General features: G+C 41.5%; 1 protein-coding gene across 6 annotated transcripts in view; it reads right to left on the bottom strand.

Annotated features, from left to right (window-relative positions):
* Nucleotides 1–19,220, bottom strand: part of grb10b (growth factor receptor-bound protein 10b) — a 100,072-nt gene that overhangs the window by 65,493 nt on the left and 15,359 nt on the right. For 4 of the 6 annotated variants that reach the window (XM_084052015.1, XM_084052017.1, XM_084052016.1 and 1 more), the window contains exon 2: nucleotides 10,587–10,710. In XM_084052015.1, coding sequence (XP_083908141.1) covers nucleotides 10,587–10,637 — 51 coding nt within the window. In that variant the 5' untranslated portion in view covers nucleotides 10,638–10,710. Of the gene's footprint in view, nucleotides 1–8,664; nucleotides 8,750–10,586; nucleotides 10,711–19,220 lie in introns of those variants that run through there. The other 2 variants (XM_084052018.1, XM_084052019.1) reach the window with 1 other exon arrangement.

Raw genomic sequence — 19,220 nt, 5'->3', positions numbered from 1 at the left:
AGCTGTGGTTGCCTGTTCCGCCTCATTGAAAGTTGCTACATGTTATGCAAGTGAGGCAGGATTCTTTTGGGTCTTTTATTTCAAAGGGGAATACCACAGATTGAGCTATAAAAATGCCTTAGGTCACTCTGGGTAGTGTTACTTGTATTGTATAACTGTGTGCAAATCCCACTGGTGTGAAAGAGGTGATTGAGTCATCATTATCCAAGATGATGCAGGATCTTCTGGCTTGCAACTGTACAGTATTATCTGAATAAAGAAGGCGCTGGAGCAACTCGGGTGATTGGAGCCTTTTTACTTTAATAGCAGGTTGCAAAGCACAGAAAAAAACCACAACATTTCGATGACAGATTACATCTTCATCAGGTCTATCTGACATCGAAACCTGTTTTCTTTCTGTGCCTGCTATTCAAGTAAAAAGGCTACAATCATCCGAGTTGCTCCGGCACATTCATTATTCGGTTATATGTGTCCGCTACTGAGACGCATCGGATCAGCCTGATTTTGGCTTGAGGCGCGGTGGAATTTCCTTTAATCCTGTAGAGTACTATATCCTCAGGGTTAATTGAACTCTGAGCTTGTACATATGGAACCAAATGGACACTTACGGGTCCATTTGGTTCCATTTGTACACTCTCAGCGTTAAGGTATCACTTAGGAATTTACAGAGGTTTATTACAGTTGCAGTTGAGTCTATGAGCTATGTTACAAACATTGCAATGAATCTGTTCAATGCAGCACAATGCACATCATCCAATTACAGCCTTGGTTCTCTACGTTTTCCAGTTTTAGGGAATGTTATTCATATTTTAAATATATAAATAAGATAAATCCTAAATGACAAGAATGATATTTTTGACTTCCTTTGTCATGTTTGTACCATGTCCTTGCTGTTAATAGTGTTTGAATTTTACCACAAAAAGCTGCCTTACTTGGAGGGTCATGGGTTGGACTTTCCATCAAATATTTTATTTTCTCACAGTTGACTGATGCATCTAAATTCTCAATCACTGTCTACCAACTAAGATGAACAAAAAGTCATATAAAACTATTCTATTGCTCATTTCAATAGCAATGTTTTTCAGCAACTTGATAGAATTGCAACATTCAACTAACTTCGAAAACAAGTCTTTTTAGAGAGTTTGATAAAGACAACCGACTCACTGCAACAATAAAACACTGAGCACAATGACTCTTTGGCAGTGCCATGCTTCGAACCAAGGTCTGTGCAGAATTACAAAGAAAGACAGCATGTATGATTTGTGTGCAACATTCCCAGCTTTCACACATCACAGAACTAAACTAAACTATATATAGTGCCTGGATAATGTGACAGTGTACACAGCCTCCCGGCACCCTAGCGTTCTATAGTATACTGACCCAGGTTCCATTATTACCTTGCATTATTTGTTATTATATAGTTCTGAGTTGCAGCCTTCTCAGCTAGAGGTTTCTAAGACTAGGACAAGTTAAACAAAACTTTTGCCCTCTTGCCACCTTGTTTATTGCCATGATATAGAGACAACCCTGTCATCACCACACACACTGTCTGCGGGTCTAACCGCTAGACTGTGACTGATCCCTAGACAGCCACCCAAACAGTACTGGGACGTTGGTTGGTGGGATGTACAGCCGAACTGTATGCGTGCGTGCGTGCGTGCGTGCGTGCGTGCGTGCGTGCGTGCGTGCGTGCGTGCGTGCGTGCGTGCGTGCGTGCGTGCGTGCGTGTGATCAGCAGGACTTAAGAGTCCTGCACTTCTGCAGGGTTCAGCTCCACTGATCAACAACTAGGGACCCGGTCACACCACATACTGGTCTTGAATGCTGCACTGCATGGTTGTCTGGGAATACGTGTATGAGAGTGAGAGTGAGACAGACAGACAGACAGACAGACAGACAGACAGACAGACAGACAGAGAGAGAGAGAGAAAGAAAGAAAGAAAGAGAGAGTGTATGCACTGTCTATTAGAGTACAGGTTCATTACCAGTACCCCTCCCCACACACACATGCAGACATGCACATAACCCACCATCTAAAGGTCTTAGCAGAGCTCCAATGTGCACCATGGTCTCTCTCAAGAACAAAGCAGACAAAAACCTGAAACCCAGACTACATTTCATGCCCCTATAGGCAACTGACCGAGTGACTTTGGAGATTTGAGCCTATAAAGCGTTTAGCATAGTTCTCAGCCATGCAAGCCCCTGACTTAATTTAGTTTTTGGGTTAGTGGACCGTAGACTGTTGAGAGCAGACAGCAAGAGGGGAGACAGAATGAAGTGGCATGTAAGATTACAGGAATCATTGTCGACTAGCCAAAAGAAACACAAACGCTCTCTTTCTTTAATTCTTTTTCTTGCATTTTCTCTTTTGTTTCACTCAGTCTTTCACAATTGCATTGTTCTATAGACACACACACACACACACACACACACACACACACACACACACACACACACACACACACACACACACACACACACACACACACACACACACACACACACACACACACACACACACACACACACACACACACACACACACACACACACACACACACACACAGGTGTTGCTCAAGTGCTCAGAGAGAGGTCAAAACAGGTCTAAGGCTAGGCCAAGTTTTGACAAGAAGCCTATGAGGGCCCTTTCATATTGATGAGGTTGAAAGGGACTCCGAATAAGAGCCGGAGGGCTGAGGGACGGGTGCAGCTTTTTAAAAGGGGTCAATAGAGGGCCAGGGATGAGGTTAGGGCTTTCAAAGTGAGACAGGCACAAAGGTCTAGAGGTTGGATCTCAAACAAGAGGGAAAAGACTGAGTCGGATGTTGAAACCACATCTTTAGGAGAGGTCAGACTAAGGCTAAATGTTATGGTTGGTGACGGCAGACAGAGTGACAATACTCATACAGGAGAGACTGGGACTGAACTAGGGCTGAACATATATCTGTTTAGAGATGATTCTATCCATTGCCTTCGATTAATCAAATTGAGAGGAGGCAAGGCAAGGCCAGGCAGTTTTATTTGTGTAGCACATTTCAATGTGCTTTACACAGAACATCAAGCAGTGCGTGTATAAATATTGACAAATCAACACGAATCCATTAGTCTGATTAACCACATAAGCCCTCTTTTATGCTTTTTTGTACAACAGTGTCATAGGTTGCTTTAGCCCCATTGCAGATCTATAAGCAACCGTAGCCCCATTACGAACCTCTCCCTCCGCTATACAGCTCAGAGATGAGTTTCCACTGGGCTGGCTACCGGAATCGGTGGAACGCCGGCAAAGGGTCCGTGGATTACCTTTTTCGCCAAAAAACATAAGGTAGTCCCCTAATTCTACAGATGTTTGAGGATTTTCCGGAACCCCACAGGCCACAGGCTGACTAAATAAGCTATTTAAGTGGTTGTTTCGCCCTGCTCCAAAAAGTTAGGGACCTTTAGTTTTTAGATACGATGTGGCGAAAAACGTAATCCACGGACCCTTTGCCGGCGTTCCACCGATTCCGGAAGTCAGCCCAGTGGAACCTCATCTCGGACCTGTATAGCGGAGGGAGAGGTTCGTAATGGGGCTACGGTTGCTTATAGATCTGCAATGTCGTGGAATTTTTTTAAATATATTATTGTAGTCACCTCAGAAAGACCAGGTCAGACTTAATCCAGTAGACAAACAGACACTCACTGATGTAACATTGGTGTGTGAACATTAATACCTGAGAACACTTGTATTCTATACAAGTTGACTAAACCACTGCAAAGACTAAAGAAGAGTATTAGGAATGTCCTTACTCTTTCCAAGAACAAAAAGAAAGAACAACATTAGAAGCTCCACAAAGGGGAGAGAAAAATGCTTTGAGAAGACTGTATGAGAGAACAGGAGAGTAAGCAAGAGCAAGAGTGAACAAACTGAGCCCACAAGGCATGCAGAATGGAGACTAACCTACCGGCGTACATATACAGTATATTTACATTGCTTTATTTATGGGCGCCCCTCAACCCCTCTGCAAAATACACAGAAGGACACACATACACAGTGCCTTATTGTGCATATTTATGTTCATGGAATTCTGTCTCTCTAAGCCAGGGGTTCCCAAACTTTTTCAGCTGAGACCCAAAAGTTGTATTTGTAAATCTATGTACTGTATATAAAACAGTATATCCCCTATCCAATCTCTTAATTACACCAACATTGTTCATGTGAAGCAGTTTGTTTATGCTTATGTATTGAAATGATGAATCATTTTGCACTCTGGATCTCGGACGGTGTAAGCGAGCCCCCCTGGGCAGGCACATAGCTCGGCAGAGTCCATGACATTAATCTCTTCAATTTAATCACGGGGCTGAGCCCATTACCATGATTTTAGAAATTTGTATAATTTTTTTCACTAATTATTGTCTCCGCCAGGCCGAAAGGCTGAGAGTATGTTTTACCCCCTGTCCGTCCGTTCGTCCGTGTGTCCGTCCGTCCGTCCGTCCGTCCGTCTGTGACCAGCTAATCTCCGCCACAGTTTGCCCAGTCGCTGTGAAACTGCGCACACACACTTCCTGGATGCCACAGCAGAACCTCTGGCCCACATTTTTCAGATCAGCCTGTCATAGCGCCACCACAAGGCCGACTTTTGTAAAACACATTTTTGGATATTACTTCTACAGATTTGGTCCAAACAACACGCAAATCGGTACACAGTATCTCTATAGTCATGTGATCAAGACGGATCTGTCCGATTTTCCATATTACATCCTGAATGGCTAAGATTGGCTTCCAAAGTTTGCAGGATTGGTTCGTTTTGAACAAAATGCCTCAAATCATGAACGCAGCATGCGATTTCCGTGAAATTTTCCACGTAGATTCCCACTTGGCCTAGGAAGAAATGCCACTTGAAAACGTTCACATCAGCCTCATGGTGGCGCTATAACAGGCCGATTCACGTTTTTACCTATAACTGCACCGATCTGCGAGAAACTTTGCACGCACACTCTCTAGAGGCCAAGGAAAAACCTTTGCCCTGCATTTTTCACATCTGCCTTTTAGAGCACCACCAGGAGGCTGACTTTTGTAAAACAAATGTTTTCTTCTTACTCCTTCAGATTCTGTCCAAAAAACACACAAATCGGTACACAGTATCTCTATAGTCATGTGATCAAGATGGATGTGTCCGATATTTCATATTCCATCCTACTTGCCTAACATTGCCTTACAAAGTTTGCAGGATAGGTCCGTTTTGAACAAAATTCCTCAAATCATGAACCCTAAAATGAAATTTTGTACGCACATTCCCACTAGGCCGAGGAAGAAATGCCCCCCTTTTCACATTGGCCTGTTGTAGAGCCACCAGCAGGTCTAATTTAGCAAACCACATTTTTGGAACAAAATCATGAATGCAGTGTCCGATTGCTGTGAAAAGCCTAAGAAGAAATGGAACCCTTTTCACATTGGCCTATTATAGCGCCACCAGGAGGCCATAATAACCTATCTGACCTGGCGGAGACTTGTGCTCCGAGGAGCACTTTTTCTAGTTATTATTATATTATTGTGGGATCGCAATAGCGATCACAGTTAGTTATTCCCACTATTTATTATTATTATTATTACGCCCGTTTTTTGGCACCTATTAACCTAACCTAACCCAAACTTTACTGGCCTTGGGTAGGCAACCTGGCCTGGCGGGGATCAATTCCGAGGAGCGAAACTAAAGTATGTTTAGTGAGAGGAGGAAGGGCTGGCTGTCGTGGCTGAGTCGGTGTAGTGACTGGAGTCTATTTTACTTTATGTACAAAAAACGTTCATATAACAAGGCACATCATGCATATAAGCATTTAACAGCTAGACAACATGTGCACTAATTATCTATTATATTATATGTGATAAGGTAAAATTCTCATCTTAACGAGGTTGACCTACATTTCGCACCAATCAGCAGATGTGGCATTTGTTTTGAAAAATATATACTGCGCGATGACATACACCTACTCTAACGGATTTGCAAGCTTGTCATTCACTATTTCTTGATGCTTTTAATTTATGGAATATTTAAAAAAAAAAAATAAACATTTCTGAAATTCTCTTTTTCATTTGTGAAAATATATATATATTTTATTTGTATATAGGAAAAGAAAATGGGATATTTACTCTCAGTCACAACCCATACAACCTACAAGTGCCTCCCATCCCAGTGTTTGTGAAACACTGCTCTAAGCTGTGAGGATCCAGAAAGGTCTTCAACAGGGCTGAGCTCTCTGTCTTCTGGCTGACTGGCTCAGAGGTCAGAGGTCATGGATAAAGCTATGATCCAGGTGACCAGCAGACAACAGACTTGCTTCTGAGCAGGCTAATGGTGCTACCAGCCTAATGCAAATGACTAGGCAGCCTGGCACAATTATTACATAATTGCCTGATGGCAATCATTTGAGATCATTGCAAATATTGGCGATAACCGCAATTATTTGAGATAATCGCAAAAGTTCTGCATAATTGTCGATTATGGCAATTATGAAACACATTTTAAAACACATTTTAAATTGTAAAACGTTTTAGGAAATAGTCGATCTACAACATGACATGTCTGTCTGTCTTTCTTTCTGTCATGGCAAATCTGCTGGGGCAATCAGCACCAAATTTCTTGTGCACGCTGCCAATAGGCCAAGGAAGTACCTCCATGCACAGATTATACTTTTAATTAAACACTTAATTTTACAAGATCGGATGCCCAAATATGGAGTCATACAACATAGATACAGTGATAAGTCAACCTCTCCTCTCCATATTCTAAAGTTTTGTGTTTTTTTCTAAATTTAATGCCCTACTTAATCATGCGACACCGTCACGCAAAGGTATCAAAAGTAGCAGATCCGCAAGCTCGAAAAGTGGCACAAAGCGACACGTTTTGAGCTTGTAGATCTGCTACTTTTGAATTTGAATCTTGAAAAGTAAACTATTTAGACATATGAGGTTTCCACCCGACGGAGCCGATTCGCTCATACACACAACACTGTGATTACTGGAGCTTTTACAGTATGTGAATGTTCTTTTTCTTGTCTAAATCTGAAGCACTGGCTTAAGAAGCTGAATGGAATTTGCCAAACCATCATCATTTAACTTTCTTAAGCCTGACAACCTGCAATCATGCCTCTGCTCTAAAAAGGAAAATTGTGACAAGACTACTATACTCAGGGGGGAATGATAAGAACTGGTCATTGTAAATGACCACGGTAATACAAATAGCTTAGTTATTTTTTGTTTTGCTTCACAAGAAGCAGAAACTGAATGAGTCAAGTAATTCAGCAAACAAGCACCACCGTAAGGCTAATTGTAGCGCTTGCTAATGTTTAATTAGCCTATGCCCTTTGCTCTCATTAAAAGCTGAAAGGATTACAACAAGTCTGTCCTTCAAGCCTTAAACAATTCGGTGGCAATAACAAGTGAACATAAACATCTGTCAGCGCCTTGAAAGAAACGGGAGAAAATAAGTCCAAGATGTTCTTTTTTCAAATGGCCTTGACAGAGGAAGATAATAAAGGGATAACAACCCGCTGTACACTTCTAACTGTATGGCCGTCGCCACACAGTCACAGTTCAATTCAGTCTGTGGTGAGGACACAGTTGTGGCGCTGAGCCAGGCGTCCCAGACCAGTACCTCTTGTGGACTTACATAACCAATCTGGAGCCAGAGGAGCCAGAGGACGGAGCTCAACACAGACCTCCATTCACTGGCACTGACACCGACTCTGATAAAGGCCCTCCCATGGTCAGAAATGCTGTGTTTAACATCTAATCCAAAAACAAAAAAAAGGATTGTCAGGGTCATGCACGTCCCGTTTTAGGAGTTAAGTTATTCCACTTTTTGCAGAAAGAAAGCTTTTTTTTAATTTATGACTTATGACATGCAAACACAGATAAGGAGATATTTAAATGAACACTGAGGATTTTACTATGTAATGTTCCACAGTTTCTGGTTTGCTCTGCTGCAGCTACTAGGTACTTTCACTGCACGTGGAAACAAACAATGACCAAAAACAAGCCCTTCAAAACAATCCTCCTAATCCTCTCGATAGAAAGGTCAGTCTCTCTCTGTGTGTGTGTGTGTGTGTGTGTGTGTGTGTGTGTGTGTGTGTGTGTGTGTGTGTGTGTGTGTGTGTGTGTGTGTGTGTGTGTGTGTGTGTGTGTGTGTGTGTGTGTGTGTGCGTGTGCGTGCGTACGAATGGACTCCCCATAGAATCAGAATGAATGGCATTACCTGGGGATGTAGTATCAGCCAAAAGGAGAAAGCGTCCATTGTGAACTTAGTTGGGACCAATGCTCTTACATCAGCGTCCACACAACCCTACAGCAGATTGTTCACCATGTGAATGCAGTGTGTTCACCTCAGTGGAATGTTGTGACCATGCCACTCATTCACACACTCTCCCACCGCCCCACTGCCCCGTCTTCATTCAGGTCCACAGTCTTAAATCTTTGGGCTGTGACAGATACATTCAAACCCAGCGAGGGAGCTTTTCTCTACGGCCTGGTTTGGCCCTCAGCCCTGGGATCGGAATCTAGAGTCATGGGTTCCACTGTTCATGTTACTTTGACTATTTTTAACTGTGTGTTCTAAGGCATGCACCATATTATATATATATATATAAATATATAAATATATATATATCATTATGTCAATTCAAATTCACCTCATTAACTTGGTTGCACTTCATGCGCTCTCTCTCTCTCTCTCTCTCTCTCCGATCTCTGCTGTCACTCTCCACTGTAAAATATCTAAAGAAAATAAATAAATAAATAACAACAGCAATAGTGCCGATTCAGGCACATCTTTACGAGGTGAGAAATAAAGGTACATTGCCACATGAAGATATGAACATCAGTAACCTTGCTCTGACATGCATAAAGAATAAGGGCCATCCATCCTCTCCTCAGTGTTGTAGGAAGGAGAGAGGTTGAGGAAAGGCGGTGGAGCGGTGGGGGTGGGGGATTTGAATCACCCATGACCTAACCACACTAGACTTTTCTACGAAACACAGGCCACAAGCCTATAGATGCTGAGAGGTCCTTGCATGCTTTATATGGTACGAGCCCATATGTTAGATGCATTGTAAGAACTTTTCTACGAATCGATGCTCAATGTGTTTTGTAGTAATGGAGTTCAAATTCCACAATCTCTTCCAGCTGTGGTTCAATAGGTTCATAGCCAAAATATACCTGATATATATCTTGAGTCTCTGTGGGGGGGGGGGGGGGGGGGGGGTAGTAGGGGAGACTGAATGAATCCTTTTTTTAATCCCTTTTTTTAAATGTATTTTTTACCATTTATAACCTGCCGTCCCTATTATACTTTTGTTTTTGGCTCAGAAATTGTATCATAGCTAATGAAATACAGGGCTAAAACCTGTGGAAAGATCCTCTGTAATGCCAGTAGACCTTACAGTCTGAGCATAATTTATTTGGTTTCTTGATTTATGGCAGATCATAATCTGTCTAAGACAACAGAGAATCAGAAATCGGAATTCATCCAATTCATACTGAATTGGATTTCCCCGCAATGAGGAGACTAACGCTGAATTCATATTTTTCGTTGTGTGATGCGCCAAGCACTTAAAATAGCCGGTCTACAAGCTCACAACTAGTAGATCGGCTACTTTTGGTGCAAGACGGTGTCGTGCGACAAAGTATATCGTTGCTGTCGGGCAGAAACCTCCTATCTCCATATTTCTCTGTGTTTTTTCTTAAATTAATGCCCTACTTACTATCATACTACAGCGTCACACAAAAGCATCGCTTCGCTCCACTCCGAGCTTGTGGATCCACTACTTTTGAATGTGAAACTTGAAAAGTAACAGTTTTAGACATATGAGGTTTCCGCCCGACAAGAGACGATATTAGAGATATATGGATGAGAGAAAAAGAGATTTTTTTTTACTAGGAGTGTTGGGAAAAATCTATTCGCGATTCTTATTATCAACGATTCATAATCAATTCACAATTTACAAAAATCGATAAAAAATAAAAAATCACATGATATCATATATATATATATATATATATATTATTTTTTGTTCTGTTTAAAGTTATAGGAGTTTTTACTCTATGGAGATTGTGATATGAAATGTAAGCTTATAATCACAGTAAATATTATCATGTCTTCAGTCATATTCAAGGGCTTTTCTTTAAACTAACTCCAGTCACTGTCAGTTCATCACAGCTGAGGTGTGTGTGTCACTGTCCAGCTGACGCTCGTTGACACTCGTTAATGTTACTTGCATCACGGCAATTATGCTGTATTTCTGCATCAAATAGAACTACACCTTATCTAAGATTCCATCAAAGCCACGAAGTTTTACACAACCCTCTTTGGTATCATATATATTTTTAGTTTGAGCTGTTGTAAATAACTAGGCTACACTTGGTTGTTAAAGTCCAGATGAAAACAATATGACTGAAATAATTTAGATAAAACTGATTGGGAATAATTTTTGAATGAGAATCGATTTTTTAAAATAGTTTTTAATACATTTTTTATCGAATCGTGACCCCAAGAATCGGAATTGAATCGAATCGTGAGATAGCAGAAGATTCACAGCCCTAATTTTTACTTTACCTGATAATTCGGGTGGTGCAGGAAATAATCTGGACATCCGGCCACAGCCATTAGGGTTCGTTTGTCTCGTCGTTCAGTTCAATTACCAGGTCGGCCTTTTACCAGGAGACAGACAGGGGTGAACCTGAAAGAACACAACAGCAGAGATGGAGGTTAGTGTGGAAATGACAAAGGGAGGAGAAGAGGCCAGAGGGAGAGAAGGCGAAGAGGAGGATGAGAGAGGGCGAAGAGGAGGATGAGAGAGGAAGATGAAATCTAGGAGCTGAGCAGACCAATATAATGTAGCACAGAGCACTTCTTAACCCACATAGGGTCCAAACTAGTGAATAACGTCAACAACTGACTGTCTCGGGTGGGACTGATGGTTGTTGCAGAGTTTTAACCCATTCAATCCGGGAATGTGTCATTTTAAGATTTCTTTGGTTATTCAAAAATAGCAGATATACAAGCTCATAGTGCAGCACTGAGTGCCACTCTATGAGCTTGTAGATCTGCTATTTTTGAAAAATCTTAAACATTAATTTTGTGCAAATCTTTGAATATATATATTTTTTATATGGAACGCCTCAACTCCTACAATTCCAAGTGCTTATCAGGATGGGGGGTCCCCAGTTCAAATATGATTATTTTGGGCGCTCGCGGCCTGAAAAGGTTAAGAACCAGTGATCTATGGTACACACCACGGTCTACGCGTCACGATGCAACACATTTTGAGCTTTTTTCACTATTTGTCATACTAAATATAGGGGCTTAAGTGGTTAAGAAAATACAAATTACAAAATTACAAATCAAACCCTGTCTTGTCCTCTAGGCCAGTGGTTCCCAAACCTTTTAGCTCTAGACCCAAAAGAGGAATTTGATGTCCCCTCCGGGACCCAAGCTAGTGAAAATAGCCGATCTACAAGCTCACAACGTCTCACGACGCATTGTGTGCGTGTAGATTTGCCATTTTCATTACTTCTTAAGTTTAAGAAAATATATATTATGTTTGACATTTGTTCCAGAATTATTAACAAATGTTTTGAACTGATACAAAATATTGTAGGAAATAAAAATAAATAAATAAATGATATTTACTCGCGAGTTGCTACCCCTAAAAACGGGTCTGCGACGCAAAAAAGGGTCCTGGCCCACTGTTTGGGAAACACTGCACTAGGTAGCCCCCCGTAGCTAGCAGCAGCAGCCATCCCCGGGTCAAGATGACCACAACCTTTTGACCACGTGGTCCACATTCTATTTGAACTTCTTAATGTGGGTATCCTATTAACCTCTTGGCACAGCTGCTGTTGAACAAACACCTGTAAACACTGACCCAGAAATACACTGCAGGCTCCTCTCCAGGACTTAAGTTAGACCTTGGGAGTGTATTTTAAGACTAACAGCTCCAGCTCACAACTGTGATAGTCTTTTATGCACCCGTTCATGACCTCCTGTTGGCATTTCAAAAATATGACCTGCAGTTTTCTGGAGGGTTAAAATTATCTGGTGTTTGGAGTAGTGGTTGGTGAGCGGACTGCCCTTGACCTTTCGGAATGTGTTGTGTGTTTGTGTATGTATACCTCTGTGTGTGTATGTGTTTGTTTGCGCGTGTGTGTGTGTGTGTGTGACTTCATACATATGGCGTGACATGAAGTGTGCTGGACTGCTGGTGTGTACACATGTGCTTGTATGTAAATATATATGTACGGTATATGAATGCATGTGTGTGTGCTTGAGCTTACATATCTCTGTGTGTGTGTGTGTGTGTGTGTGTGTGTGTGTGTGTGTGGGGGGGGGGGGGGGGGGGGGGGGCGTGTCTGAATTCTGCCTACACGTGTTTTTCTTCATACACAAATGTATGTGGCTGCGAGTGTGTGTATGTGTATGTCGCACACGAAAAATAGCGTCTATATGCCGTTTCATCAAGCTTTGTACAACACCATTGTACAACGGAGTATAAATCAGGCTCCAGCGATAACGATGACAATAAATATAAATAGAATACAAATCGTTATAACTCAAATGGATGGTAGCGTCCACACAACTATAATGACAACTATAGTTGTGGACGATATCGTTTGGCTATGGCTAGAGACTTTTGTTAAATAACAAGTTCATTCATAATTAATATAATAATATTAATGTTTTTTTCATTTTTAATACCCTATGGGTTATTGATAAAATAATAATAACTATAATGAAACTGACACTGAGGGCCATTGGAAATTGTCATCCTTTCCAATTTGTTGCGTGCGGAACATAAATATGTTTAGACCCCCCAAATTGGTCTAACAAATAATGATCCAACCATGAATGCGTTTGAAACAAAGAACTTGGCATTGAGATCACTAGAACCGCTAAATGAGCTTGCTTGTAATGAGGTGCCATGTATGTGTGTGTGTGTGTGTGTGTGTGTGTGTGTGTGTGTGTGTGTGTGTGTGTGTGTGTGTGTGTGTGTGTGTGTGTGTGTGTGTGTGTGTGTGTGTGTGTGTGTGTGTGTGTGTGTGTGTGTGTGTGTGTGTGTGTGTGTGTTACTGTCCATCATTCCATGTGTGTGGCCTGGCTGGTACGGGGAAGCGGCTCTTCATTTACAGACACAGTTTACAACAAAACAAATGAACTGCCTAGAATCTCCAGGCAGTCCCTCATTTGGAGCTACAGAGTGGTGGACAGACATGCTGCTGTATTAGCACTGGATGTTTCAAGATGTCCTTCACTAACTTCATGGAGACATGAAGTTAGCCAAATACTTGCATACTGTAGTGTACATACTTGTCCTCAGCACTGAAATTCATTTTATTGTCTCCGCCATACAGAGACTTTTTTTTGTGTCCATCCGTGTACAGCTAATCTCCGGCATCGTTGGCCCGATAGGTGTGAAACTGTGTACACGCACTCCTTGGAGACAAGAGCAGAACATCTGCCCCAAATGTTTCACATTGGATTTTTGCAACATAAGAATTACTTTTTTTCGTTACTCCTACAGATTTTGTCCAAAGATCACGCAAATCGGTACACAGTATCTCTATAGTCATTGTGATCAAGACGGATCTGATTGGCTAAGATTGGCTTCCAAAGTTTGCAGGAGTGGCCCGTCTTGAACGAAATGCCTCAAATCTCTCAAACCCCAACATGCGAGTTGAGGTTGATTAGACGTGGGATGTTCATGATATATGGTGTTTTTTGTAAGAAATGCGACCTCTCCCACTCATTTTGGAAGCCAATCACAGGTAAACAGTACTGATGATCAAATGTCATTGTCACATGACTCCCGAGATCATGTGCACCTAATTTGGTGAGAAAATCATGTTTCCGAAAGCCATTTGTCCCATGGATCTGAGTGAAATAGAGCTCGCTCAATATGTGATTCAAATTTGGGGTTGTTCAAGATTTTTGGCATCGTTTGTAAAAATAGGTATGGAATATAAAATAATTGTATGATACATGTTTATCACATGACTATGATAAAGTTCTGCTCCCGTATCGGCTGCAGTGGGGAAACATGGCACAGGCTGACTGAAAAAGAAATTTAAATACTTGCTTCAACCCGTCACTGAAATCTTTTTGATCGCAAACATTTCAAACATCTGAGAGCAGGGAGGACTACCTTTGCTTTTGGATACGATGTGCAGAAAAAGGTACAAATCCGTACTGATGGCCACCGTTCGCCGGTGTCACACTCTGCCGGCAGCCTACGAAGTGGGATCTCAACTCGGAGCTATCGTGGAGGGTGAGGTTCCAACAATTCAGTTTCAGGGTTTAATTTTGCTTTAATTACCCAGTAAGTTCACATTAAACTCACACTCTGCGTGTCATGGAACATGGGAAAAAGCTCAAAAGTATTCAAATACCTCGAAACCCAAGTTTCTGATCACTGACATGGGACTGTGTACACAGTAAAATCCTGAGTGTTAATTTAACTCAAGAGTGCACAAGAAGTGTCCTTTCCGTTCCATTTGTACACTCTCTAAGTTAAATGAACACTCAGGATTTTACTGTGTACAGACTCCAGAGGGACACCAAACACACGCACCTATATTTTAATCACACCCTGACAATTATCAAAGTCATTCCAGTGCAGGGATTAGTCCCCCCTGAGGTCTTTGATTTGACTCCTTCCACATGAACAGTGTACTGAAACCTAACCATCTCTGACCTTAACAGTGCAATTATCCAAGCGGCATCCGCGCACTAGAAAGGGGGACTTTGGGGGAGTGCCGGCTGTACCCAACGGTGAGGTGACCGCATCTGGATTAACCCATTACGACCGGGTACGCATCTGTGTGTCATTTTTAGATGTATTTGACAATTTTTGAGAAATCGTGAAAATGTGTGCAAATCTTTGAATATATATAGATTTTTTAAAACGACCGTTTTTAACTCAAATCTTTGCTTCTGGGGGGTCCGTGGGAACCAAATATTTTGAGATAGGGATCCGTGGCCAAATGCATATAATTTTGGAGGTCCTTGACAAGTAAAGGTTTGAGAACCACTGATTATAGCGACATACTTTAAAAAAAACTGTTATGATTTAGAAGACATTTGTACAATCCCCCAGAAGCAAAGATTTGAGTTACAAATGTTTGCTTTAAAAAATATATATATTCCAAGATTTGCACATATTTTCACGATTTTTCAAAAATACAAGCTCATATGAGCTTGTAGATATGCTATTTTTGAATATCCAAAGAAATCTTAAAATGACACAGATGCATTCCCGGTCTTAATGGGTTAATTAACGTGATTTTTCTTTTACTCAAGCTTGCATGAAAGGAGAACGCTAGCCAGTGGACTTCAAACGCAGGAACTTCAACAACGGGTACCCTTAATGACAGACCTTTACCGCGCTCCTGCTATTGATGCCGAGAACAAGCAGCGGTATAAGCTAAAGATGTTATGGTATGACTTTTCTACTTTTAGGGGAGGTATTGTATATCCTGACTTTTGCCATTGCAGTCATTCCACTACATTCTAATGCACCAGCCTACTCAGGTCTGTGAATCTTCTGCTATCTCATGATTCGATTCCGATTCTTGGGGTCACGATTCTGATTTTTTTTTCAGATTTTTAAAAAACAAACGATTCAAAAACGTTTTTTTCCGATTCAAAAACGATTACTTTTTTTATTCGAAACGATTTGAGTAAAATACTTTTCTTTTTTTTTTCGATTCGATATCGATTTTTTCCCCCTGATTCAGCCGGAAACTTGCCACTTCTCAAAAAAAAAAAATCTAAAATCTATTTCGTTTTTGAGAATCGATTCTGAATCGTATTTTTTCCCCACACCCCTAACTCTAAGTACTGGTTTTCTGTAGCTGCAGTGGGATGAAAGTATCTGCTCGATCATTCGACTGTGGAGGTTAACAGGGTGACGTGTGCTTACATTGCCAGGGTCCAGCTTTAACATCCCTGGGTGATAAACCCCATAGAGAAGCCAAAGGCTGGGCCTGGGATCATCTGCCGTCCAAGCTATTTAAAGTAAAGCCTAATTGAAGCACTAGCTAACTATTTCCCCGAACAGATCTCCTCCTTTGCGTAGTGGATGGTGGTGCTGAATCAGCTGCTGGTGCTGGTCAGCTCAATAGACCCGACATGGGTGTTGAGGACACTTTAGAAACAACATGGTTATAACTATGCTCTCATCACAATTTTGGGGGCGACTGCAGTACAAGTACAAAATCAGAGTAAATGAACCTTAGGCGACAAATGACAGGGTAAATAGTCACATTAGTAGAGTGCAAAGAGAATGACGCAGTGCTTCAAAGAAACAAGGGATACCAGGTAAACAAAAATCAAACCTAGCATCTGTCTAAACAAAAGAAACAAAACATATATAACTTATATACAGCAAAATAAAAAATTACACAGATTCTTTCCCGGATTTAATGGGTTAAAGAAACATGTACACTGTTGAATATACTCAACAGATTAAACGGATCTATAAACTTAGAAAAGTATATAGTCCATTTTCCATTATGATTGGTTTTGAGCACTTGGATTAGCCGAGTCATCTACACTCCAACATCCAGAGTGTTAACAGACCCACACAGATTTTGCAGTCTAGGTCTTTTAGTTTAGTTTATGGATGGACACATTAAATAACGGTTATAAAGTAAGCCTAGTTCCATTGCTGAAGCATTTAAAAAAATCTGCAATAAAAAGACAGCTCGAGTGTGAAATTTCAAATATTAAACTTTTAACCTCACATACTGTATTGTATGTAGGCCAACTCAAAAATAAATGAGGGTCTTGTGAGCTGCACTGCCAAATGTTCCCTGTAAACTAAGGAGCAGGTTTGGTTTCTTTCAACCTTGTCTGAGTGTCTATCAAAGTGTCTACTGTCTGCCTGTTTTTCAACTGCCTTCTGCCAGGATGTCTGTGATCTGCCAACCTGTCTATGCAACTGCTTTGTAAGCCTGACAGTCTACCTGCTTGCTTTAATGTCTATCTATCCACCTGTTTCCGCGGGAATTTACGAGGGCACAGGCCCTATGCACAGGCCTGGTGGGGGACATATCCGGCGGAGGCACCGCATATGTATAGCCTACAACCAGAACTGACGCCCACGCTCCGCTGGAAACTTGTGGATACGTCTACTGGTCAGTCTCGTCTCCATGTGTGTCTGCATCTCTACTGGTCTCTTCATCCTCATGTGCAGCATTGATTTGTGGAGTTTGTACAATTGGCTGTAAATTCCCCATCTTCTACATTCTAAACAAGGTGTTATTTTAAGTTTGGGCATACAAGATAGCGGAAAACTAGTCAGTCTAGTCACATCAAAAGGTTGTGAAAACCAGGCTGTAATACACTTAATGTGGATAAGCTTATAATTGTACAGTACATACAACAAAACAGCATTTTTGTTTTCAGCTTCATGCCATGCAGAATATTACTGAATGAAAACAACAACAACGTATTAGATTGTTATAATGTAGATGAGTTATGTTTATGATAACAACAAGTTCCCTCTAGTGGCCCCTAGGGGGTTACACAACAGGACCAATGTTGCTATCCTTAGAGCACAGTGCTCAGTAGTGCTGTACTGTGTGCCTTTGAGGCAAAAGAAAGTTGACATTTTGGCTGGGGCAAAAAAAGAAGCTGACATTTTGGCTTGAGGTGGATGCTAGAGCAAATATCAAGGGGTCAGCCAAAATGTAAAATTCTTGATTAGGCTTCATCCTCTCTGCGATGATGGTGTGTAATGGCCTTAGGCGATTTCCAGCCAAAGGGTAGAGGAAAGGCCATGGGGTCACCAAAATCAGTACGGTTCATTGACATTCTTAACGTCCCGCAGCTAGTGGCATTAAAGATTCTACAACTGTATACAAATAAATAAAAACAATACAAATATTGTCCTGTTTTCTATTGTACTGTATACTGTAGTTTCTTGTAAAACATCGAGGCAAAACACCCAGTCCAGTGCACACAGGGCATACAGGGTAGAAATGAAGATCCGCTGATTTACCTCCTAGCTGGTGTTACTGACAGCCATTGATAGCTTGGGATCAGGTCTCTCCCAGTCTGAGGCTTCATACAAAAATACGGTAGCACAACAACTACCAACAACTTTCATTTGAAGATAAGTGGTGTCAACCTCGCTCGCGGCCCGGGTGGCGGGCATTTGCAGCTAAAACGCCTCTGAGAACAGGTCTCCGCCAGGCTGGGTTGCCTACCCATGCAGGGCCTGGACATTTTGGAAGCCAAGCATAGCCAATCGGAATGGAAACATCAGACAGACATGACTTGATCACAGTACGATTCCTCAATACCTGTCACCCTTGATCCCTTGAACACTAGTTGCTTCTGACCTTCAACTGCTTAAGATCCTCAATGAATCCAATAAATCCAACAGATGAAGACTGTGGTTCATACTGGTCAGCTGCAAGGTCCCAGTATCACCCATCATCCCTCTACTAGGCTGCCTATAAATGAACAGTGTTTTTAAACAACGTGCATGGCTGGCTGAATAAGGAGACAAATCTCCTCTTTTACAAGCTCACAACAAGCAAGATCTGATATTTTTACCAAATGTTTGCCCAATAAGACATGATTAGGGACGCTAGGGCTCATGTGGTTAATCATTCCAAATCGACCATCTCTCCCATGACCCAAAATTGCATTATAAAACTAATCTCTCAAGAACAGATTCTGCTCTCCGCTTGAATCTGTCGGGGGGGTTCTTCATATCGCGTACGCACTGGCCTACAAGTGGGCGTGCCTTCAGATCAGGAAGCAGCTTTACCCAATCAAATGTAGTGGGTGGGAATTACGCGTGTGCCGATCCTTCCCCATTAGAAACAAACCAAAACTCATTTAACAATAGCGTCCTCGGAGCAGACAAAACCACGGAAAGATATTCACATTTTAACTTGCTCTTTCATCATAGAAACAAGTGGGCTTATAAGCAAAACGATCCATGTTCTCTGGGAGAAGTGGTGTTAGTGTTCCGTGTAGAAATATTGTTAGTGGGAATGAAAACATAGTCGCACCACCGGAAGTGAAAGGCTGAAGGCAGACCAAAACCCCGGTTTCCTTGCGCACGGGTGCTGTTGTGATTTATTTCATATAAATGTAATTTCATTAATAGTTAAAACAGTTAAAAAAGGAATGTACTAAAATACAGTTTAAGAAACACATATTATTATTTCATTGCAT

The sequence above is a fragment of the Gymnoscopelus microlampas genome (genome assembly GCF_963454915.1).
Source record: "Gymnoscopelus microlampas genome assembly, chromosome: 3".
NCBI lineage: Eukaryota > Metazoa > Chordata > Actinopteri > Myctophiformes > Myctophidae > Gymnoscopelus > Gymnoscopelus microlampas.
The sequence above is the reverse complement of the archived record's forward strand: the minus strand, read 5'-3'. Positions and strand labels throughout refer to the sequence as shown.